The 23,343-nt window shown below is 45.8% G+C and overlaps 2 protein-coding genes across 5 annotated transcripts; one reads left to right on the top strand and one right to left on the bottom strand.

Annotated features, from left to right (window-relative positions):
• Positions 1-406: 406 nt before the first annotated feature.
• Positions 407-13,894, top strand: UBE2Z (ubiquitin conjugating enzyme E2 Z). Its single transcript, XM_036999016.2, has 7 exons — positions 407-834; positions 2,798-2,870; positions 4,794-4,981; positions 7,655-7,766; positions 9,013-9,125; positions 9,800-9,890; positions 11,874-13,894. The coding sequence occupies exons 1-7, from the start codon at positions 518-520 to the stop codon at positions 12,042-12,044; spliced, it is 1,065 nt and encodes a 354-aa protein (XP_036854911.1). The 5' UTR covers positions 407-517; the 3' UTR covers positions 12,045-13,894.
• Positions 13,895-15,187: 1,293 nt separating this feature from the next.
• On the bottom strand, positions 15,188-22,238 carry SNF8 (SNF8 subunit of ESCRT-II). Of its 4 annotated transcripts, none has more exons than XM_017650459.3 (8): positions 22,067-22,238; positions 21,693-21,743; positions 20,163-20,301; positions 19,171-19,275; positions 18,460-18,532; positions 17,392-17,533; positions 16,389-16,525; positions 15,188-15,423 (listed from the first exon to the last, which is right to left on the bottom strand). In XM_017650459.3, the coding sequence occupies exons 1-8, from the start codon at positions 22,118-22,120 to the stop codon at positions 15,411-15,413; spliced, it is 714 nt and encodes a 237-aa protein (XP_017505948.1). In that variant the 5' UTR covers positions 22,121-22,238; the 3' UTR covers positions 15,188-15,410. The 4 variants fall into 4 exon arrangements, with proteins under 4 accessions (XP_017505948.1, XP_017505947.1, XP_036854912.1 ...); XM_017650458.3 differs by having other exon boundaries at positions 16,451-16,525; positions 22,067-22,237; XM_036999017.2 differs by lacking the exon at positions 16,389-16,525.
• Between the last annotated feature and the right edge of the window lie 1,105 nt (positions 22,239-23,343).

The raw sequence follows: 23,343 nt of genomic DNA, 5'->3' as shown, positions 1-23,343 counted from the left end.
GAGGAAGGCTAAATCAAAGAGCCTTTCCGACAGGAAGGGTCCTAGGCGAGTCAACTCATCTATTCAGAGCCTCCCTACAAGGAAGCTAGAACCCCAATCATATCGCATAGGCACATATGAGGGTCGCTCTCGTTAAAGGGGGGCATATGGTCCTCCCTACCCCACCCCCTTTCAACATTTGAAAATAAAATATTCCGTGATATTGGGCTCTCAATTGCACCTCGGCGTCCTGACACGTCAGAACCTCCCCCAGCAGAGCTGTGGACCAACGCAGGCCCAGAACCCTTGCTCGGCTGGCTGGTTCCAACCCCCTCCTGCTCTGGAGGACCGTGGGGGACGCTCTTGCAGAGCGCCTCTCGCTGGTCGGAGCGGAGTAGGCGGAGCCAGCGCTGCTGGACGGTGGAAGCGGAGGGTGGGGACACTCTGGCCCGGCTCTCGGTGGTGCGGGAGCGGGAGGGAGCAGCGGCCGCTCTGGTCGGCGGACGTGCTGCCGAGCAGTCCCGGAAGCGAAGCAGCGATGGCGGAGAGTCCGACTGAAGAGGCGGCGACAGCGACAGCGGGCGCTGGGGCGACGGGCCCTGGGGCGAGCGGCGTCGCCGGTGTTGTTGGCGTTAGCGGCAGCGGGTTCGGGCCGCCTTTCCTGCCGGATGTGTGGGCGGCGGCGGCGGCGGCGGGCGGGGCCGGGGGACCGGGGAGCGGCCTGGCTCCGCTGCCCGGGCTCCCGCCCTCGGCCGCTGCCCACGGGGCCGCGCTGCTTAGCCACTGGGACCCCACACTCAGCTCCGACTGGGACGGCGAGCGAACCGCGCCGCAGTGTCTACTCCGGATCAAGCGGTGAGCCGGGGTTTTTCCTGCCCCAGCCCCGAGCTACGGGGCTCGACCTTCCCCAACCCCCTTTCCCTCCACAACCCCCCCCCCCCACCCGCGCTGCTCCGCGTTTCCCTCGCGGCTGCCCAGTCCCGAGACCCACGTCTCCAGCCCGGAGCGTTGGGATGCAAGTCCTCTCTCCACCCGCCCCCAGCCTCGCACACACCAAACCCCTCTTGCTAGCCCAGGTCCAACCCCGCCCCTCACCAACCTCCCGTGAGCCTTCCGTTTCCATTCCGGACGCCCTCCCCCATTCCTCCCGCCCGAAATCTGACCCTTTCGCTCTTCAGTAACACCCCCTGCCACCCTCCGCACCGCCCCTCTCCCCCTTTCCCCACCCCAGCCTTGCTAGATGCTGCCCGGAGGCCCCACCCATCGGCCCCCACCCCCACCCCCGTCGTCTCCTCTCCAGCCCCGTTTGTAACACACACACACACACAGCTTGCTTTGCCCTTTGCGAATCTGGTCTCAGATTCGAAGCCAGCCTTTTTATTCCTCCCTTCTCCTCAAGCCCCCTTCCCAAGCCTAGATCGCTTCCCTCACATTCTCCAGCAGTCTTCCTTTGAACCACTTTTCCCGAACCCCAAAACTGTCCACTCTGACACCTGTTCCAGTAACCAGGCTTCCTCCCTGCAGTCTTACTCTGGCTTGTACTATCCCACTCAAGATTTACTCCCTGTATTTTCTTCTCTGGGTCATCTGGTTTACTTTTCTGAAGCAAAGATGCCCAATTCAAATACAGAAACAAAGGCCCAGTCCTTGCTGTGCTTATTTTTTGGGTGACTGATCTTAAATCATACCATTTAATAATATTTTTGCAAAAATGCTTGTCTTAGTATCTGTCTCATAGGAAGAGGGTAATGCTTTAGTTACTTAATAATCTTGAAACCCGTTTGCTGATGACCATTTTCCCAATGCCCCCATCGCAATCATCCTCATCTAGGCAATCTCATCCCCAATGTTCCAGGTCCTTTCAGTTGTCTCTACCTACCTTTCAAGGCTGTGATAAAAATTAAACAGCCCATTGTGTGAAAAGTACATGACCCATTGACTGACATAGCATGCCAAGTCCGTCAGGATTACCACCGCTAACTTAAACTCAGACTCCACTCAACTCCGGTTCTCCTTCAGCCATTTCAGTATTCCAATCCTAACATACTTTTGAATTCTGCCAATACTTCTTTCTCTGCTCCGTCACTTTTTTGCACTTTTTAAATATCACTCTGTGCCCCAGTAAGTCCCTAGGCTTTTCCCACCTAGAATGCCTTCTTTAGACCCTTAGTCACAACTGATGCCTTCTAGTTCATGGGATATGACCTAGAAATCCTCTCATCTTCTATGGTAGTTGCTACAGGTCATCTTTCAGATGCGAGATTATCAGCGATTTCAGAGTTCCCCGACCCCAACCTGAAGAGCTCTCTACCCAGTTAGTCCCTGGGCATGACCATTACTGCTCCCTGCTAGCTCACTTGGCTTCATCGCCTTGCCAGCAGTGGTCCACTGTGTGGTTTATGGAATTAGTTTTTAGTGGTGTTGATTATGCCTTCCCAGTTACTGAAAAATCTTCACTTAGCATTCAGCCATAATACCTGGGAATCTCAGAGGTGGGAGTGAATGAATTGCCATGTGGGAGGAAGTGAGAGTAAATGGGATGTGGCTTTTCCACGGTGCCATCTGATGCCATTGGGAATTCCAGTTTTTCTTCCCCTCTCTACTCTCCCCGTAAGGAACAATGCCCCTTTGATAATTCCTCTCTGCTTGCCTGACAAGTACTCAGCTGAGATTTTTTTAGCTGCAAATATTTGTGGTACCAAGCACCATTTTCGCAAACCCTGGCCTCATTGAGGTGATAACAACTGTCCTGCTCAAGGGATTCCCCTTTTTTCTCCTCTTCCTCACTCCCTCCCCACCTCCTCTTGATGTTATACAGGGATATCATGTCCATTTATAAGGAGCCACCTCCAGGAATGTTCGTTGTACCTGATACTGTTGACATGACTAAGGTATGTAACTTGGTGGGGGTTGGGGGAAACTGGTAAATTGGGCCCATAAAGTTGGAAGAGCCCAAAAGAGATTATCGAGTTTCACATCTCTGATTTCATAGATGAATAAACCAAGGCCTCAAGACAGTAAGTGGCTTGCACAAGGTCACACAGTAAGGTGGAGCAAAGCCTTGAATAGATCTGTTATTGTGGTACCAATAGGTCCTGGTTGGCTTGGGAAATCCCAGTTTGTACCTATTTCCCCAGCTTAACTATTAATAGGGAACTCTCTCACTTTCAAAAATGGTCCAGTTTGGATAATAAATAATTATGTTCACACTATTCATTGTACTACCCAACTCTTCCACCATCCTGCCACTCACTCTTGATCATTAAGTATGATGCTATACATCACATGCAGAGAAGCTGGGGAGGGGGCAGGCTTGAGTGAACAGATTTGTAGTTAAAGGTCTTGCTTAGGCTCCTGTTCTTACTGGTTGCTTTTGAATACCCCATCCACCTCAAAGACTATTGCTATCTTGTTTGCCATGTACAGACACAGAGAAAACTTATATTCCCCTGGCACAGATATCTAGACCACTCTCTCATTGATGGTCTACCCTCAGAAGTGACATCACTTAACTGATGTTGGGAAGAAGCAGATATCCTAAATCTAGTGTCGTTTGAATGAAAACTCCTTAAAGGTCCAATACCTTGCAGCAAAAAGTTCAGATTTTGTATTGTTGCTCTATTTCGTTTTGAATGGATTTCCCTTTAAATTGATTTTTTCTTTTTATGTGGTTGGAAATGTTTTTCCGGGAACATGTTGTCCTCAGTCAAGTATCAGTGTTAATATGCTTATCCCTGGGGTCCCAGAATTGATGTCATATATACACCATTCGAGCTTGTTATTCCAAATTACTGAGGGCTGAAAGCCAGTCTAGGACGTCACCAAGGCAAGGTGAGGACTATAGACTGAGGCATTGGATTGCAGGTCCTTTTTCCTCTTGCTGTTTAAATTGCGAGTTAAGTGCCTAGGAGCCTTTGTAAATAAGAAATATAACTTGAGTCAGTTCAGGTTTTCCTCCCTTCTGGAAAGGCAATCCTGTTCAATAATCATGGCTGGAGGAAGAGAATTTAGCATTCTGTTTTAAGTGCTGCTGGGGTTTTTTCTAATAATCTACAGTGTTAGGGAAAGTTTTGGGGCTGGTCTAATGGCTCTAAATGAACCTTGAGTTTTCCCCATTTTTCTTTGTATCTTCGACACAGCTGGGTGCCGCCCCAGCCACATCCTCCACAGTAGCTTTGATCCTCTGGAGGAAGCAGACCTTCCAGGCCTCCATCACAGCCTTCAGCTCTACACTGTTACTGGCTGGCACTGGTGCCCTGGCCTCCAGTCCCTCTCCTCTTTTCCATTTTATCTTACCTCTCTTTTGTGCCATATAAATGGAGAGTGGAGTTGTGTCTATATGCATGTTTAACCTAGGCGTATCCAAACACAGGTCCTCAATAAAAATATGTATTAATTTCTTTAAAGTAAACATTCTAGGGTAATATTTTACAGATGCATAGTATATTTTGCACATTGGCATTCCATCTATTTATTACACATCACACTGATCAGAGAAGTCTGAACAAAACCATGCTTTAAGGGAATTTTAAGGGGCACTCACAGGTGATTTAGATTAGATTGAATTTTCATCTTGGACTCCTAATTTAGGAATGTAACCCCTGAGTGAGATGCCACTCCACTCTAATGGGATTTCTTAAAATTCCAAACGTTTTTAGTACGCAGAAGTACAGGCTATTCATTCTGCATGGTGAGGATATGGAATATGGATACCCAGTGAAGGTCCTGTTTCTGGTGTGGGTAGTAAGTGAAAGACAGGAGGGTTTGGGATGGGACATCACCTCACAATTTTGAGATGGGGTTTTATTTTGCAGATTCATGCATTGATCACAGGCCCATTTGACACTCCTTATGAAGGGGGTTTCTTCCTGTTCGTGTTTCGGTGTCCGCCCGACTATCCCATCCACCCACCTCGGGTCAAACTGATGACAACGGGCAATAACACAGTGAGGTTTAATCCCAACTTCTACCGCAATGGGAAAGTCTGCTTGAGTATTCTAGGGTAAGAGGAGACTTCTAAGTGGCCAAGTTTGTTGTTAGCAAATAATTACTCAAGACCAGCCTTTATCAGCAAGGGTTCACCATCTGAACCACAGAACGTGATTGGAGTGACTGTTTCCTCAGTTCCCCAAAATGGTCCATGACTAGTATCACTCTAGATGCAAAAAGAGAAGTTAATTCATTACATACAATGGATGTCTTAGTGAAGGGGTTCCCTGAGTAGTAGTGGCACCTGGGAAGGGAACTTAAAGCCCTGCAAATCTGGAACCCCACCCTAGAAAATACATCAGAAGCTCTGGGGTGGGGCCCAGCAACCTGTGTGTGATAAGCCCTCCGGGTGATTGCTAGTGCATACTGCACTTTGAGAACCACTCCCTTAGGGTGTCAGGGCTTAAATCTTCTCTCAAACAGGTTGAGAAAGGCTGCAGATCTGTGCCATTCAAGATTGTGGGTGTCTTATTTGAGTCTCAGTGAGTGGCTTTGGAGGCGGTGGTGGTGATGAGGATGATTATGATATTTTAACAACTGAGTAAAAAATGTCTGAGGTTGGAAATCCTATCAGGTACAAAACAGAAGTTTCAAGTACATTTTGTTTCTGTGTGCTATGGAGATTTAGCTTCATGTAGTTCTCACCCATTCCTTTGTAATGGCCTTTGTGGGTTAAAAATTCAGAATGGAAATGTTTTCTTACATGTTCTGGATTGGTCTTTTTAGTGTGGTCTGTATTTCCCTAGGGCAGAGAACAAGTGCAGGTTGAAGTTGAAAAAGTTGCCCAAACTGGTGAAACTGTTTATTTTCTTTCTGTCCAACTCATTGCAGAGTTTGTGTGGGGAAAAGGCAGCTGACAAAAACTGGAGACATGATTTTTACTTTATTTTTATTTTTTAAAAACCTGAGATACAGGAATATATGTTGTGTGATTGTGGCAGTGTGGAAGTCCTTTTTAAAGAAGGTTGTCCTTAAAGAAGTTCTTTATCTTATCAGGGTATATAATTGTGCTGGTAAGATAGTGATACACATAACCCCCAGTGGTAAGGAACTGTAGTTGCTGTTGCAGTATGAATTTTGTTTATGAAAGTGTTCTTGTATTAGGTGTTCCTCCATTAGGCCAACATAAAGCTATTTGGAACAAACAGCTCATCGTAGAAACAGGAGGTAAGATGGTGAGGTCAAAGTGGCAAGAGTGCGTTGGGTGGAAAAGGAGAAGCTACCCTGAAATTGGAAATTTATCACAAAGAATCAGAGTAGAAAATTCTCATGCATTTTTACTTGACTGTGCAATTTATCAGCCTCATTCCTTTCCTCCCTTCCTGGAAGAAAATACTGAGTTGACTTAGTGACAAAAGAAATTGAGTGAACATTTGCCCTGTTGACTTGAGCCCCTGAATATGTGAAGCCTTACAGAGCTGAAGGTCTAGAGTTTCTGGGGAAGCAGAGCTGAGAAGAGCAGGTTAGGAGGCACTGAAGCTCGAGCTCTGCCGGAGGTACTGTGCTCATCACTCGGGCTTTCCTCGGGTCTAGCAGGAAGAGGGTATTAGCCAGTCAGCTTCAACAGGCCAGTCAGGGCCCAGGTTGTGTTCAGCTTCCAGCTAAGTGTCTGGTCTTCAATAAGTGAGCTAACACTAATGTCATTAATGTCCTAACTGCCCTCCTTCCAATAGTCGATCAGGTTTTTGAAAGAGAGGAGTGATTTTGGTGTTTGTCTCTTGTTGAAGACGTTTTCCTTATACAGCTAACCCTTGAAAAACACGGGTTTAAACTGCATCGGTCCACTTAGACACAGATTCTTTCAGTAGATATATCAGAAAATGTTTTTTGAAATCTGCAGCAATTTGAAAAAACATCTGTAGCTTACTTTACTGTAAGAATACAGCATATAATATGTAAGATATAATATGTAAAATACATATAACATGTAAGATAAGTGTTAATTGAGTGTTCATCGGTAAGGCTTCCAGTCAACATAGGGTATTTATAGTTAGGTTTTGGGGGAGTCAGAAGTTTCAGGCAGATTTTCAACTGTGTGAGGGGTTAGTGCCCCTAACCCCAGTGTTGTTCAAGGGTCAAGTGTGTTATTGTCAGACTCTCCACAATTTAGAAGTGTACTTTTTTCCCATCATGTCCTTTGGCAGAGTTCTGTAGTCTTCAGAGAATTTGATACTCCTTGGGCACTTGATACAGAACTGGATCCCTGATCATCAGTCCCACCACATGGCCTCTAACCAGATGGCTTCAATCCCTTCTATGCCTCTGTGCTCAACTCCTCTCCACTAACTCCCATCACCACCCACAAGTAAATAAGTAAGCTCTTTGGGATCTGCAGAGGTTAGCATTTAGACTGCTTTTGGAGCTGTTTTCTTACTTTATTGAAAGAAACCTTCCCTGGCTACTGTTTCTTTCATAGCCAAAGAAAATCCCTTCAAAGTTATCTTCTTTGCTTTACCTTCTTTATTTCTGTCCACTTGATAAGAGGATTAGACAGTTGACTGATTTCTGGTGAAAGAGGGTGAAACAGAGGCTGGGAAATTGCAGAGTATTAATAGTGAAAAAGAAATGTTGAGTCACTAATTATAGTGCTGCGAGGCCCAGGGTACTTGTGCGCTGGTCTTTCTGTGATGCCCTTTTTGTCTCTCTCTGCCTCACTCTCTTCCCTTCCCTCTGATGTGTTTTGCAGTACGTGGACTGGCCCTGCCTGGAGCCCAGCCCAGAGCATCTCTTCTGTGCTCATCTCCATCCAGTCCCTGATGACTGAGAATCCCTATCACAATGAGCCTGGCTTTGAGCAGGTGAGGCCAGGTGGGCCCAGCTCTGGGGCATGATGTACTTGGTTTTGAGAGGGTCGTTTTTTTTTACCTACCTGGCTTGACCCCATGTATTAAATTTCTTTGCAGGTGTTTATCCTCCTTCATAATGAGTTTTTTTCCTTCTTAAGTTACAGTAACACTGTCGAGTTACTTCCTTTGACTTGGATTAATCTACAATGTGGAAGTCAGTGGAATCATCTTGAAATTAATTCTGAGTCTGCTTTGGGGTCTGTAAATGACATAATAGAATGCATACCCTGTAGGCATCATACAGCTGTGAAAATCTTGGAATCAGATTGGACCCAGTATCCTTACTTCCCTTACCTGCTATTTTCATATGCTACCTGCTGTTTATCAAAGTAGTAACTGAAAAGCCAGCTTTACCAAGGTGCTATGTCATCAAAAGGAATATAATGCAGTTTAACATTAAAACTGAGCTATGTAATTCAGGCTAATAGTTCAGTGTTTGGTAGTTGTTGAACTACAGCTTTCCTCGAAAAGTTTAAAATACCCTACAGCGCCCCTGTGATTTCACTGTGGTGCATTTCAGGAACCATGGTTAGTAGTGTGACAGTATATATCTCCTTCCTGTTAATTGTTTGTTTTTATCAGAGGCCAGGGCTCTGATTGACTGGGGTTGGTGGTGGGAAGAACAGTGAAGAGCAAAGGAAGAGTGAAAGGATGGGAGCCTGCACTCCTTTCCAGTCATACCTGTGTTCATATGTGCTTTCTAGGTGAAAGTTGGAGTTTTTCTTTAGAAAATTTCAAGTTTTGATAGACTCATAGTAGTTGACTCAAAATGATGATGGAACCCTACAGACATAGAGGAGTTAACCAGGAAGCATCCTGGGACCTGTAGGTTTCCCACGGGGACTCCCAACATATATCTACCTTTTTGTACCACCATTGTTTTTATACTTGGTTAATTCTCACTCAATCTATATTCGAGAGGCCTATCATTTCAGGCTTAGGAAACTTTGACACATCTAATTTGCTGTTTACAGGTCAAACAACCTGTAACAGAAAGTAAGTGTGGTATCCATGGAGGCAGGTGAATGGTCTCCAAAGTTAAAAAGCATAGTTGCTTTTCATGGATTTGCCTTACAATGGAAAGGTAGTACTTTTGCTTGGGTCACACACCACAAACTAATCCTAAAGTCTCCTCCTATTGGCTCTTCTTTTTGCCTAAACTTTGTGCTTGGATACTATGCTACCTGTCACATTACAGGAGAGACATCCAGGAGACAGCAAAAATTACAATGAATGTATTCGGCATGAAACCATCAGAGTGGCAGTCTGTGACATGATGGAAGGAAAATGCCCCTGCCCTGAACCCCTACGGTATGTGTCAGGAGAGCCCTCTGGGTACTTGGTATTCCTGTTGGAGATTGAGCTGCTGGCTCATACCCTCGAGTAGCTTTGGGGCAAAGTTTGGTGTTGGGCACCAGAGGAAGATAGAAGAAAAGGAGAGATGTGGTTCATGCTTTGAGCAGATGACTGAGGATTACCCAAGAGGAAGTTCAGAGAGCTTCTGTGTTCTTAAAGAGACCCTGGTCTCAGGGAGCCCCCAGTCTGTTGAGGACCTGGGCATATTAAAGACACTTAACTGTTGTATAGCCAAACAAGGTGTAGAGCATGTAATAGGAAAGCCAGGTTTATTTCTAAGTGTTAAAAACTGAGCAAAGTTAATGAAACAAACTTGCTAGGAGAATTCGAGTAAGGTTTGGGATTAGGGATGACCTGTGGAACACAAATGAGATTGAGCAAATCCTGATTTGAAGTTAGAAATCAAATAATCGGTATTAACAGTTACTCATTTTATAAACCTTAAGGTATAAGAGAAATCAACCATGGAAAGTCAGCTGCTGCTTTTTCCTTTTTCCATTGAAAGAACTTTGTGGGAAACCAAATCTGGGCTTGGGAATTTGAGCTATTTAATTTGACATTAAGTTTGGATGGTAGAGGTGTGACCCACCTCCCCCCACTGCACCTAAGCTTCTCTGCTTGCTTTCCAGAGGGGTGATGGAGAAGTCCTTCCTGGAGTATTATGACTTCTATGAGGTGGCCTGCAAAGATCGCCTTCACCTTCAAGGCCAGACTATGCAGGTAATGCAGTCAGAAGCCTAGACGCAGACCATGTAAAATCCCCAAGGTGACCTCATACCACTCATACAGTTCAGAGGCAAAAGGACCTGCTTCATTCGAATAGCTGAGACCCAACGAGGAGAGGACTTGCCCAAAGTTATATGGTGCCAGTTCTCAGTGCCTGGCATAAAGTAGGTACCCATGTGTAGGATCTGAATTGTCCTGCCTTTTAGCCTTTTCTTGCCTTCTTGATCAGTAGTCTTTTCAAACCAAGAACATTCCAGCCCTCTCAAGTTGTAGGGATCATGAGAGTCACCTGTTGGAATTCTAGCCCTTGCTCAGAGGGGTGCTCACAGAGAAAGAAGGCCTGGGAGAACATTGGGTAGGCAGTGTTACGTGCTAAAAGATTCCTGTCACAGAGATGGTGACCAGGTGTTCCTTCTCTGCCTCTATTGGGGAAATGTGCTTCTGCTCCCAATAAGAATACAGATTTTTGGCTTGACTTAAAAGATTCTTATTAAACCAAATTGTAAGTAGGCTCAAATATAAATAACCATGTTGGTAGGAGGGTAAGACCTGAAAGACCAATTCTGTGTCTTTGGGATTTTGCTTAGAAATGTGGTGACTTGGGTAAGTGACTAAGACATCTTAAGGTTCCCTCCAGCTCTTCTTGTGCTCTTTCCTCCAACCCCCAACCCCACCAGCAGTAGGAGTACCTGTCTTGTCAGATGCTGCCTAGAAAGAGTAGTTTCCCTATCCTTCCTTCAAGGACTTGCACCCACTCGCCACACTTAAACTCAGAGGGCAAGGCTGGCTCAGGGTTAACTTGTTTCCTGACTGCGTTCTGAGAGTATATCAAAGAAGGGGCATGCTGTAATTATCTGTCAGGAATTCTCATTACTGGTATTCAGCAACATTTCTAATATTCATTCTGTGAAGGAAAAAACTTGTAATGAAGGAGGGAAAAGGAACAGCATTGTCTGATGAGGAGAGGAGTGGGTGGAAGTGGAGCCAACGATAAAAGAAAGAAGATTTGGGAAATTGACAGCTCCAGAGATGTGTGGGGTTGAGCCTTTGGGGAACGTAAACCCTTGTAAGTGAAAAGTGCAGGCTGTAGTCAAATGACTGACATATGTCCACTGGCCCCTGATCATGAGGCTAATGTGTGGGCAGGAGTGCAGAAGGAGTTGAGGTGGGAGAAGCAGATGGAGTATGAGGTTGTGGGGGAATCATGTTCCTTTTGTGACTGCCAAGGAAGGAGTTCTCCAACTTGTTTGAACTCTGACCACTCTACTTTGCTCCTGTATTCCCTACATAGCATTTTAGATTGCATTTTTTATATCCTCCACACCAACCATAACAGCATTATTTTTGAGACTTTCAGTACAGTTAACCCCTTTCTGTGTAATGTTTGGAGATCTTTAATCTAGAATGACAAGGACTGTGATTAAGGCTTGGTGGCCCTGGAGTGATGCTTTAGAAACCTGGCCAGGATTATAGTGACAGGTCCCTGGGGAAGAGTATCAGTGCTTATCTGGAGACAGACCTCATGAGTTCTAGACCTGCCTATGATCTTAGAAAAGCAAATTACCTTTTTTAGGGAATGAAGGATGATTTTTTCCTTTATGGTTTTTGTGAGGCTAATTAAAAAGAAAACACAGGCATATTAATGATTACAGTCCTGGCCTGGCCTTGAATTTCTCTTCCCTAGCTATCTCATCTTTACTGTATCCCCGTTTTGCATATTGGCTTGCTTTTAAGGAATGCAAACGTATTTTAATGTTGGCACAAGCCAAAACTGTTTGGGGCAGTAAACGTGCCATAATATTCCTAAACCAAGACTATGTTGTGTGCTGTTTGGAACTGTCTATCCTATGTCCTCCCTCCTCTGTCCCTATGACTTAGAAGCTGAGCACACATTTCACATGGGCCCAAAGCTGCCTTCGCCAGGGCGAGCCACTCAGACTTGCATCTTCCATCCCGCTTGTCTCCTTTCCCCCACAGGACCCTTTTGGAGAGAAACGGGGCCACTTTGACTACCAGTCCCTCTTGATGCGCCTGGGACTGATTCGTCAGAAAGTGCTGGAGAGGCTCCATAATGAGAACACCGAAATGGACTCTGATAGCAGCTCTTCTGGGACAGAGACAGACCTGCACGGGAGCCTGAGGGTTTAGACCCTGCTCCCCTCTCCCCTCCCGCAACTCGAGAGTCCCAGCAAAGTCCCTTCCCCCACCCCAGGGATGGAGAGGCACTGTGTATCTCCCTCCAAACGTGACGTCATCCTGCAAGATGGCAAGATGCAAGCAAGCTCGGTCCTGGGGTGCGGGAGTGGGGAGGCTCTTGCTGTTCTGACCTCCTGGGCTCTCGAGCATCCGGGGCTTGTTCATCCTATATCAGGGGCCAAGGTACCTATCCAGGAGCACCCAGGGCGAGGGCCTCTGGCAAAAACAAAGCAACCAACACACCTCTCCACAGGGCCAGCTCCTTAGGGGTAGGTGGGAGACAGAAATTGCGGTTCTAAGAAGGGGTATGCCCAAGTGATTTATGGGGGAGATCTGGAAGGGGGCTTGGGGTGGGGGACTGTCTGTGACACTTAAGCAGTCTCAGTGGTTGTCTGTCTGTCTGCAGTCTTGAAGCAGGGCTTCCCAATGCCCTTTTCCTCCCTGCCTCTCTCCTATTACTTCTCATGGGCCAGCATAACTTTGTTTTTTCTAATTTATGGTCACTGTTCTAGACAGACCAAAGAGAAGGAACAGTGGTGGAGTCTAGGCTGCTGAACAGTAAGCTTTACCTAGCACCTGAGCACCTTTCTCCTCTGCCCTCCGTTCCCTTACCCATTTCTAGATTTCAGACAGAAGGTAAATGACTGGGGTGGAATCAGTGTCTGGGTAAAGCCTGCACAGGCACTGTAAGAAACTGAAAATTGTCCCCACTATCACTGATTCGAAAAGTTCCCAACCCAGGCAGCTGTCATGTGTATGGGACTTAAGCCACTACATAGCATACATAGTCTCTCACAGATTTCCCAATGAGGGCATTGCTTCTGGGATGAGCTGCAGGGGGAGCCCGATGCCAGTTCGCTGTACTGTGTGGCTGTCCCTGTGTAGTCACCTCAGCTGTAGGTCCCCCTCCTACTTCAGTGCCCAGGGATTGGTGGGGGGCAAGGATAGCCAAAGGCAGAGGGGTTGGGGCTGGGGCTCTGGAGACTCCTCCCCTCCTCTCCCCTCCCCACCCTCTCCCAGCTGCTCTTTGTCACTGACTCTGATGGGTGTTTGCCTGGCTGTGTCGCTTCTCTGTCTGTATTTAGCTGCAGTATCCTTTAGCTGGTTGGCTCAGAAAAACGTGCTTCAGGTGCCCTGTGATACTGGGCATTGAGGGAATCCATCCTTCCCCTTTTTAATGTATTCACCCCATACTTTCCAGATTCTTGGTATGGCTCCCAGTGGGGTAGTGGTGACCCATGTGAGGCAGGGCCTCGGTCAGTATCCAGCCACGAGTAAGGGAGAGGATACCTCCTACCTGCCCTGCCAGCTGCTATTGAGGCCTCTGCCCTGTGGGTCATGGGACTTCCCTGGGGGAGTTGGGAAGGGGGTTGGGCACAAAGGAGAATGTCCTACTTGGGAGGGCAGGAAACAAACTGGACAGGAAGTGGACTTGGGGAAATGGAAGTTTACCTTGGATACCTGAAGGCTGGGTCTCTTTACAAGGAGACTCAAAAAGGACCCTGCTTCCAATTCCCCCTTCCATTCCCAGAGCTAGCACGGGGCTTCAAAGAATGCCCTTGGTCTGTTGGTCCAGTGCTGTCTGTCATCCATTTAAGTGTTCCCACTTTCAAGTGACAATCCTCTCCTTGGCCCTGCCGTGGGCAGAGCATGTCTGGCATACCAGCCTGACTTTTACGCCCTAATCTTGAGTTGAGGAAATATATGCACAGGAGTCAAAGAGATGTCTTTATATCTGACTGTACATAAATGAAGTTTTTTTTTTTCTTTTTGGTGCAATAAAGTTTGTTTTGGCAGAAGAAGGAAGCGCCTATGGGTATGGGAGGGTTTGTGTGAAGGAAGAATGGGATCACCTCAACAACCACACCTCTCACCTAGGCCTAAAACTAATGGAGACAGTGCCCAGTACATTGGAAGCTGACAATGAGTTAACATGATATGGGTGGAGACAGGACTACTGGTGACGTATTTGCCACCAACTAGAAATAGAAGGGTTCTATTTGAGGCTGGTTCTGGCAGTCAAGGAGAGGAATGCCATCCAGAGAAATCCTTATTCAGAAATTGGAAAATGAGTGTGTCCTGTGAGGACCAGCAGAGGTAGAGGTGGCCTTAGACTGTAACTACCGTGTGGGAATAGCGTCTTCATATGGATACTCCAAACCACTGGGTTTTCCATGTTTAGAGTGTTAAATTAGCCCTTAAGAATTCGGCATTCAGATCGTGAATACTCTGGGCTTAACACTGGCCTCCTAACTCATCACTACCTTCCCTACTTGCTGTAGAAGGCTCCTGTTCTCTGGTACAGAGGCTTTTCCTCTCGACTGACCATGTGCATAGGAAGAAATTATGCACAAAATGTCCTGCTAGCCTTAACTGTGCAAAGCCATGGTATAGGAAAGCAAGGACTGGTGGTGGTAGACCCAGGCTCTAGCTTTGGTTCTGCCTAACCTGGTGGCCCCTGGTAAAATAGATTCCTCACCTATGAAGTTAAGGCTACCTATTTTGAAGGGTGCATATAAACGGCACATGGTAGGTGTTCAGTAAGTAATTCCTCCCCCACCACTAAGCCCAGAACCTGGTGATCAGTATTGGAGGGAAGCTGGGAAACAGTACTACATTTATTATTGGTTGATTCCCCCTCAAATTCCACTGTCATCTTCCCTTTAACCACCATTCAACGTTAACCTGTATTTCCTTCACACTCTTAGCTGAGGCTCTCGTAACTTGGATCCTCTACAGAGGAAGCTGGAAGAGACAAAGAATCTTACTGGTCCATCAGAGTCTGCTTGTTTGAGATAAGGGATTTTCATAAGGAAGAGGTTTGAATTAACAGGCTGTGATTTATGTCTCAAGACTACAAAGAGACTAGACTGTCTAGCCATAAGACGGATGGCCTTCGCTGTAGGCCCAGTCCTTCCGTGAACTAGCAGATGACCTGTGCAAGTCATGGCATACGTACTGTTCTCTGTGTTAACTCAGGTTATCCTTTCCGGATAAATGAGATTGTCTCCAAAAAAGATGCAATGTGAAGGCACTTTAAAAAATAATAAAATAATGGGTAAAGAATACTGGGGGAAGAAAAAAACTTGGAATTGTTCTATTTTTTTTAAATAAAGCTATCCAGGTTTTATTCTCCAACAGTTCCTCCCTCTTCTCCCTGCCTGCTGTTGTGTCCCCTTCCGCATTCCCAGAGTCAGGGAAGGGCTTCTCTGGCCTCCTCAGCTGTAATTTCCTGGGAGTAGAGGTCAGTGAAGAGAGCTGGCAACCAGTAGTGGGCCTCCCCTGGGGCCTGCAGGTCCAGCCAGGCCAGCCCTTCCTTCAGCAGGTGTTCCTGGAGAGAAAATGAATGACAAGTCATTTCAGAAAGGGGGGTTCCCATAGACAAAGTATAGTAAACAATCTCCGAACTTATTTTGGCTCCAGTGGGGTCTTCAGACAAATCTTTTTTGAGTGCCTTCACGCATTTACACAACCAAACGAGAATGATCTGGCCTTGACCTTTGCCCGAGGTGTGAAAAATGCCACCAAGTCACTTAACCTATGCTGTTGGGGGAAAGAGTAATGATAAGTAGAGTGGGATGTTGTGGAAAGAATGTAGGACTACAGAAATACTTGTTGTATGGCCTAGAGCAAATCGTTGCCTCCATTTCACTAAAGTAAAATGGAGATCACTGTTGAGCTCTCTGTTTCCGTACTGGGAAACAGGCAGATGTGGGCAAACCTTTTGAGGGAAGGACCTACAGTTCCTACAGCCAGAAACATGCTTGAAATGGGTTCTGCCCAATATCATGAAACAGATGTTCGTATTATCCCCACTTTACAGATGAAATTATGTCTATCGTTTAATTGCCTGGATAAGGAAAAAGGTATTGAAAGCCAGGGCTCCCACACTCATGTTAACTCTCCCTACACAACATCAAACTTTCCTTAGTACCATGAAATTTGTATACATAAAACTATATATATGAAATATAATAGTATATAATTAGAGAGATGATGATCCTAAGTAGTTAATTCCCTTCAGCCTGTCTTAGGTACTACTTCTATAAAAACTATGTTAACTCACTGACCAGACTCATGGGTTGAGGGAGAGGAGGCGCTGACGACTCCCCTGGAGCAGTGGCAGTGGCAGACTGGCTTTGCACACATGCCAGCATTAGAAGCCTGCTTTGTGAGTTCTACCTCTCAGAGGCATCTTCAGAGAAATGCCAGGGTTATTTCTCATTTGGTAGCAGCTGCCTTCAAGGTAAGAGGCCAACAGAGTGAGGCTGAAGTTTCTGCCTTTATGGTACCTACCATCCACCCACCTCTGCCCGTCCGGGGCCCATCTTTACTGGGCTGTTCCAAAAGTCACATACCAGCACCTGCCGCGCTCGCTCGGTCTCCCATTTAAGACTGGCTTTGATATCACTGACAGTCACGAAGCCATTTTTCTGAAGCAAGGAGGAATGGGGAGTTAAGAGTGTACTTTCTTTCAGAACCCAGCATCTGCCCAGGGACAACCAATGGAACCGGACAGGAGGAGGAACTACCCTTGGGACACATCTACGACAGCATAGCAAAAAGAATGCATAGGGGTCCCAAGAGAGTCGAGAAGTAACTTTCAGGGTGATAGAGATAGGTTGGGGATTTCAGTCTTAAGAAGTGGGGTCCCTAGTACTAAAATAGTGATTTAGACTTTTCTCAGAAACTCTACAGTATGACACAGGAAGATTCAGAATGATTAATTGATAGGAAGGGTGATAATCATTAACTGGTCATAATCTAAATATTTAAATATTAATCTCTTGCCCTGCCTCAGCCCAACTATTTCCCAATCCAGAAAAGCCCCTCCCTTAGAGTGGTTTCTACTCTACATTACAGACTTAAGAAAACTGCACATGTCTTCCCTAAAAGGATTTGGGGGAAGATGGTATATATGCTTAAGGCATGCTGAGGAATGGAGGGAAGGCAAACAAGAACACATATTTGTCTTGAAGAATCCATAAAGTAGTTTTAAGACATTAAAAGAATCTACCCGAGGAAATAGTTGTCTGCATGTCTGTCTACTAGACTGTAAGCTCGAGAGCAGGAACTATATGGTACCCATCTTTTTATGCCCACAGCCTAGCCCAGTGATTGGCACTGTAGCTGCTCAATAAATGTCTGCTGAATAAGCACAGGCGTGAGTAGTGCATCCATTAGACAGGCTTAGTGAAAAACCCAGTGAAGGGAGAAGCTGCTCCAGAACACACCCCCAGACTGTCCCTTACACACACACACACAAACACTCACTCTCTCTCAGAAGGCACCCCAGTACCTCTGCCAGTTGCAGCACCACGGTGTGATCCATATTGAGCTCAGCTGGAACAGACTGAATGAGGTAAGTGCCACCCACAGGGATGATGCCGAAGCCAGTGCCAAGTGCCTTTAGTTTCTTGATGGCCCTGATCAAGTCGTCTCTGAGGTGAGGAAAAGCTGCTTAAAGACTCTTCGTAGACAACCTAGCAACAGTGCAGTTTCAGCTCTGTCCCTGGCAGAATACCCTGAGAGGAGAGTCAAAAGGCTGTGCAAAATTTAAGGACATCAGTAAAAAGCCAGGTTTAACAGTCACCAAGTGTACCTTCGACATTCAAGGGAGATGGTACAGGAGTCAGGCTCTCCACTCAGCAAACTATTCCAACACTGGACAGAGGTAAAAAATATGCCTACAGGAGCCCATCAGAAAATGTGAATGCATGTAAGAGGCAATAGGGAGTAGTATGAACTATGGCACAATAGAGAATATGTATCCCTTTCAAATGGGGCAGCCCAGCTGATGATTGTCATTTGGAAATTCACACCCAGTACTGTCAGATTTTCTGATTTCTTATTTCACAAACTAACTCAAATAACGGAGAAAGCAAACCCATAAAATAGCATGTAGACCATATATCCAGCCCACACACTGAGAGCTTTTTACCTTTTCTCAAATTGGAATGGCACATAAGAGGCTAGTGACCAAGGTCAATTTATATCCCATCTTCTAACCACCACTCCCTTTCCCCAGCCTTTCTCAGTGCCTGCTCTGGTCTCCTGGACCTCAGATAATCTCAAGAAAGGCAAGTCCCATGTATGTTAAAACACACACACATTCATGAAAAAAATGCTTAGAAGGAAATACACTAAAACATTTAACAACCGTAATCTCTTAGTTGAAAATAATGGGTGGTTTTTGTTTTCTAATCTCTCCCTGTATTTTCAGTTTTCTAAAGTAAAGCCTTTTTTTCTGATCACAAAAATAAAAATGATTCTTAAACTAGCCTACACAGATGACTGGGAGGAAGAAAAGATTTCCATCCTATTTTTAAAGACCTTTCTATCCAAGATGTTGGAAGGCAGGACCTACTGGCTGACATCCTGTGCGAATTTGCCCCTTCCTTTCAACACCTGTTGATGCAGTTCCTCCAGAGTTATCAGACCTATTGGAGAATGGGGACAGAAAGCAGATGATTACATTTACGGCTAAAACACACACACACACTCACACCCCAAAGGCAGCAGCATCTCTGAAAAGTACAAATGCTCTCAGTATCAAAGCTGGGTCTATTGGTAGCCAGTGATTTTATAAGTGGTTTGAAGTTTTCTTTCTTAACTTCAACACAGACCATTCAATGCGCTTATTAAGATGACATGACTAGATGAACATTTTTAAGGTCATATTTTAGGTAGAACAGACTCAGCTGGTATCACCATACCTTAGAGAGGCAGGGCAGGCCCATAGTTATTAATGAGAAAATCATTACCCAAACACATCATCTGCCAGGGGAAAAGACCTATTTCCTACCTCCCTACTATTTTCTGTAATGACCATGAGCTAGATCTTCTGGCCAAAGATCTTTGGAGAGTAGAGACAATTATTCAGGTAATTCCACTTGCCCTTGGCCATGAAGACCTGAAATGGATTCAACTGCACGAAGCAGCTAAGATGCTTCTCAAGACACAACAGCATCTCAAGATCCTACTGGCCTGCAGACTGAAGCATAGAAAGATCATCTTTCAAGGTTTCTCCCCCTCAGAGAAATCCAAAGCTCCATCTACAGGACCTAGCCACCCTCACCTCCATTCCGATGCTTCAGGGCTAGACACACTTCAATAATCTGCACACCCAGCTCGTAATAGAAGTCTCCCACACCTAGCATCTCAGACCAAAATCCTTTTCCAGCTAAAAGGAAGAAAATCAAAAGCTAGGTTATACATTAGTTTACATCTTGCTTTTCTCTCAAAGCTAGATTAAAACATCTATCATATGCAGTCTTTCCTGCCTAGCCTTAAGTCCTTCTGCTCCTTTTACTACTCAGGATTTTTGAAGTAATTTAACTTGGAAATTCCTGCTAATGAACAGGCTCAGACAGTTCTCAAGGGTAGACAATCTAAAGGCTAATTCTACTTGGCTAATTCTGAGTCCGGATACTGTAAAAATGAGTTTTCCTTTCCCAAAGCATACAACGAAATATGGTGGGACATATGGTCTGACAAGGCTAAGAGAGAGAATATGCGGACCTGGCATTCAAAAATCCACTGAGAATAATATTTTGAGTGGAAAATGCAGGTTATAGAGTAATAATTATAGCATAAATCCAATATGTATATATGTATATATATATGTATTTTACAGTTTATAAATACAGTGAAGGTACCTAGAAAGGTAAGTCTTACACTGTTAACAGAACTTTATCTCTGCAATTATGGGACAGAGTCAGGAGACTTCTACTTTCTCCTTTTCTTTTTTCTGCTTTGTTGACTGCACGATTATATTGTATTTTTATTAAAACATTTTTTAAATAAAAAATGGCCATAAAAAATTCCACTGTAGATCATTCAAGAAAAGATCATGTACACTGGCTACTTAGCCTGCACCCCCGCCTCTCCATCTTCCCCATTAAAATGGGCACTCAGCCATCCTGTCAGGTACTTCCAAAAGACAACATCCCCTGGATCTTCCTGCAGGACCTTCTAGAAGATGCCCTAACAATAGTGATGACAACTAGGTAAGCTTCTGTCCTTTTGGAACCCTAGGAGAGCACTAGAGCCCCACAGACAACTCCTTACAGGCCAGAGGATCCACCCCAATGGTGGCACACATGTCCTGAAACTGCACCCGGAACTCCGGATTCTTCCGGATCTCCTGCTTGTGCTTGCTGGCAAATTCCTCCAAGTTGGTCTTAAACATGTCCAGCTGCTTGGACATCTGTAAGATGGAAAAGGGGGAGGTTAGGGGCAGCCCAGCAAGGTGATAATCAGATGCCAAAAAACAGGTCTTTGGCCCAATGGCAAGGCAAAGGCTGAAATAACATGTCCTCCAGGCCAACCATTATGCTGTTTACTGTTCCCTTTTTCATCCCTGCATTTCCTTCACAGTTCTGTTGCCAGCAGAAATGAGATAGTGTAATGTTTCCTCAATTCTAAAATACACATTTTTTCACTTGTTCCTGTCAGGATACATCTAACAATCAACACACACATCTACTGTGGTGCTTCATTTCTTTTACCCAGAAAAACTGTCATTAAATTGAAGATGCACTTAATAAATAATCCAGTTTGTGTCAAAACGAGGGGATGCAGCATTCACATAGAAAATCTTCAGCCACAGACAGGCTAGATAGGAGAAAGGGGAAGCCTGGCATGAATTAAGTATGCAATGGTTGTTTCATCTTTGTGAATCCTGGACCTCTATCAACTCCAGATAAAGAATCCCTGAGGGAGGGGTATGGATCTACCAGATTCCATTCCAAAGCTAAACACATGTTCAGTGATTTTCTGACCTCCTATTTATATTACTCCTTCTCTTACCCCATTTACCCTACAAGAGTAACCACTCTTGGCCCAACATCTCTCCATTTGCTACACAGTAGAAATTTACACACGTAATAATCACCTTTTTCAGTTGATGCCTGCATGTCCCCTATGAATGGGAATATTTGAAGAGCACAACCAGTGTCTACTTATCTTTCTTCAGTTCATGGGCCTATTTCCCTGCTTAACTGCCTCTGTCTCTTCACCAGGCACAGTAACTGAGTAAACTTGGGGCATGTACAGATAAGAGAAGTTAGGAAACTGCAGGCTCCTCCTCACCACTCACACACACACTTCTGGTACGCACCTAGTGAGGGCAGTGGTGGTGGGTGCCACAGCTCAGGTAATATTTTGTTATCCTTAAGTGATTAAGCAAAAACTCCAAAAGACCTAAATCAAACAGCTGAAGTAAACTCTACCACTTACTAACCACCTAATCCTGGATACATTACTTAACACCTTAGTGTCCTCAATTCCAAATGCGGAAGAATATAGCTCCTTCCTGATGAGACTGTCAGCAGGAATGAAAATGATAGTGTATGTGTAAAGAAAATGGACATGTGCCTGGGATGCTATGAGCATATGATCACTTAAAGATGTCAGCTATCATTATTATTAGCGAGTCACCTAAAAGACTGGAGTAGCCCAGAAACCAGGATTTGCCAAATACCCTACTTTTAGTCCAATCCAAACAATCCAGTTTACATCAAAGGTGCCCTGTCCAACCTTGTCCATCTGTCCATCAAAGGTGTCTCCGTCCTGCCTGGGGCCCTCCAACCGACTCACCTGGGCCAGTTGGTCCTCAGCCAAGACAGTCCCTCGCTCCTTATACTTGGCCTGTCAGACAAAGAGACCAGCATGAGTTGAGAGTGGGCGCTGGTGACTCCCACTTGTATTGCCTGAAGTACGAAAAGCAGAGGGTCTCTCTTAAACGGACTTTCTTAGGAAGAGTCAGGAGGAAGAATAAACGACTCGTCTGTAGTCAAGATTTGGGGAAAGGACGGTGGATTTGGGGATGCCGACATCCTGCAGTTCCCCGGGACCCCAGAAGCCTGTGCCAGGTTCCGATGGGAGGCGATTTGAGGGTATAGAGCTCTGCTCGGAGAGACTTGAATGTCTCTCGGGTTGGGGCGGCTGTGCACCGGCCTCCTTCCCCTCACCTCGGCAAGCTTCTTCTTGGCGATGGCGCCAGCTCCCACCCCGCGGCGATGCATTCCCGCCCCGGGCCCGCAGGCCGCCGTGCTGCCGGGACCCGGGGTCTCCGCGTCCCGGGATTAGCCTCCGGCTCCCCAACGTGGAAGCGCGGCTGCGCGTCATCTCCGTGCGTCGGAAGCTAAGCGCCGACTTCCTGCCGGGTGAGGGGATTACACGCCGCCGGGAGCCCGACAGCCCCGCCTTTCCCTGGTGGCCGAGCCCGTGAAGCCCCGCGGCAGGGGAGGCCGGGTGCACCTGGTTCCCGGGCCCAGTCTCAGTCTCCGATGTGCGCCTCGCTCGCTCCCATCTCCCCGCGACTGCCCTTGCACCGCCACCCCAGCCTGGCGCTGGAGCCCGGCGGGTACCTACTACTACGTACCAGACGCTGCGTTGGGCACCGAGGATTCCAAATTGAGCATACAACAGAATCCCTCAACTCTAATGGAGCTTACCTGTTGGAATCACGCAGAGCTTCTGCCGTGGAAAGGCTTTGCAGTTAAAAACTTGGACTCTGGAGTTAGATTGCCTGGCTCCGTAACTCCTTTCCACTAACGTAACAGTCCAGTAACTTAAGACAAATTCCGTAATATGTTGTGTTTCACTTTCCACCGTTGTGAAAGAGTAATACCTACTCGTGAAGTTGTTATTAGGATTAAATATACATATTAATGGAATATATTGAATATACTAAAATCTATTAATAGAATATTATGTATGTAGAGGATTAAACATAATGTTTCACACACACACCAGGACATTACTGGTATAGAAACACAGAAATACAAAATAAAGAACAGCATTTAATACCTGATAAATAATATCAGCTGTAATTGTTGTTTGTCAGGTTTAGAGTGAAATGAGTCATCTGTGTGTTTGGAAAGCTCCACAGATGATTTCTTGAATATTTCTGAGTCTAACTGGGAATACTAAAACCCAATTTTTGTTTTAGAAAAATTAGTGGCAACCTAGATTTAAGTCAGCTATAGCAATCCAAACTAGAAATGATGAGAATGGGACAGATTCAGGAGATATTTGGAGGGTAGAATGGTAAAACTGATAAGATGGGGGCAGAGTGGGTGGGGAGAATGAGCAAAATGCTCAGTTTTCTGGTTTGGGCTATAGAGTACGCCATCCAGGGATGGATAGACCATAGGATGAAGCTGGTGAAGTGAGGGTGTTTGAACATGTTGAACTGGAGGTCCTTAGGTTCTTCTCTTTTGCAGCCATCGCTGAAGCACCAGCG

This window comes from Manis javanica, chromosome 4, assembly GCF_040802235.1.
Source record: "Manis javanica isolate MJ-LG chromosome 4, MJ_LKY, whole genome shotgun sequence".
In the NCBI taxonomy this organism is placed as follows: domain Eukaryota; kingdom Metazoa; phylum Chordata; class Mammalia; order Pholidota; family Manidae; genus Manis; species Manis javanica.
This window is presented reverse-complemented; position numbering and strand designations above follow the sequence as displayed.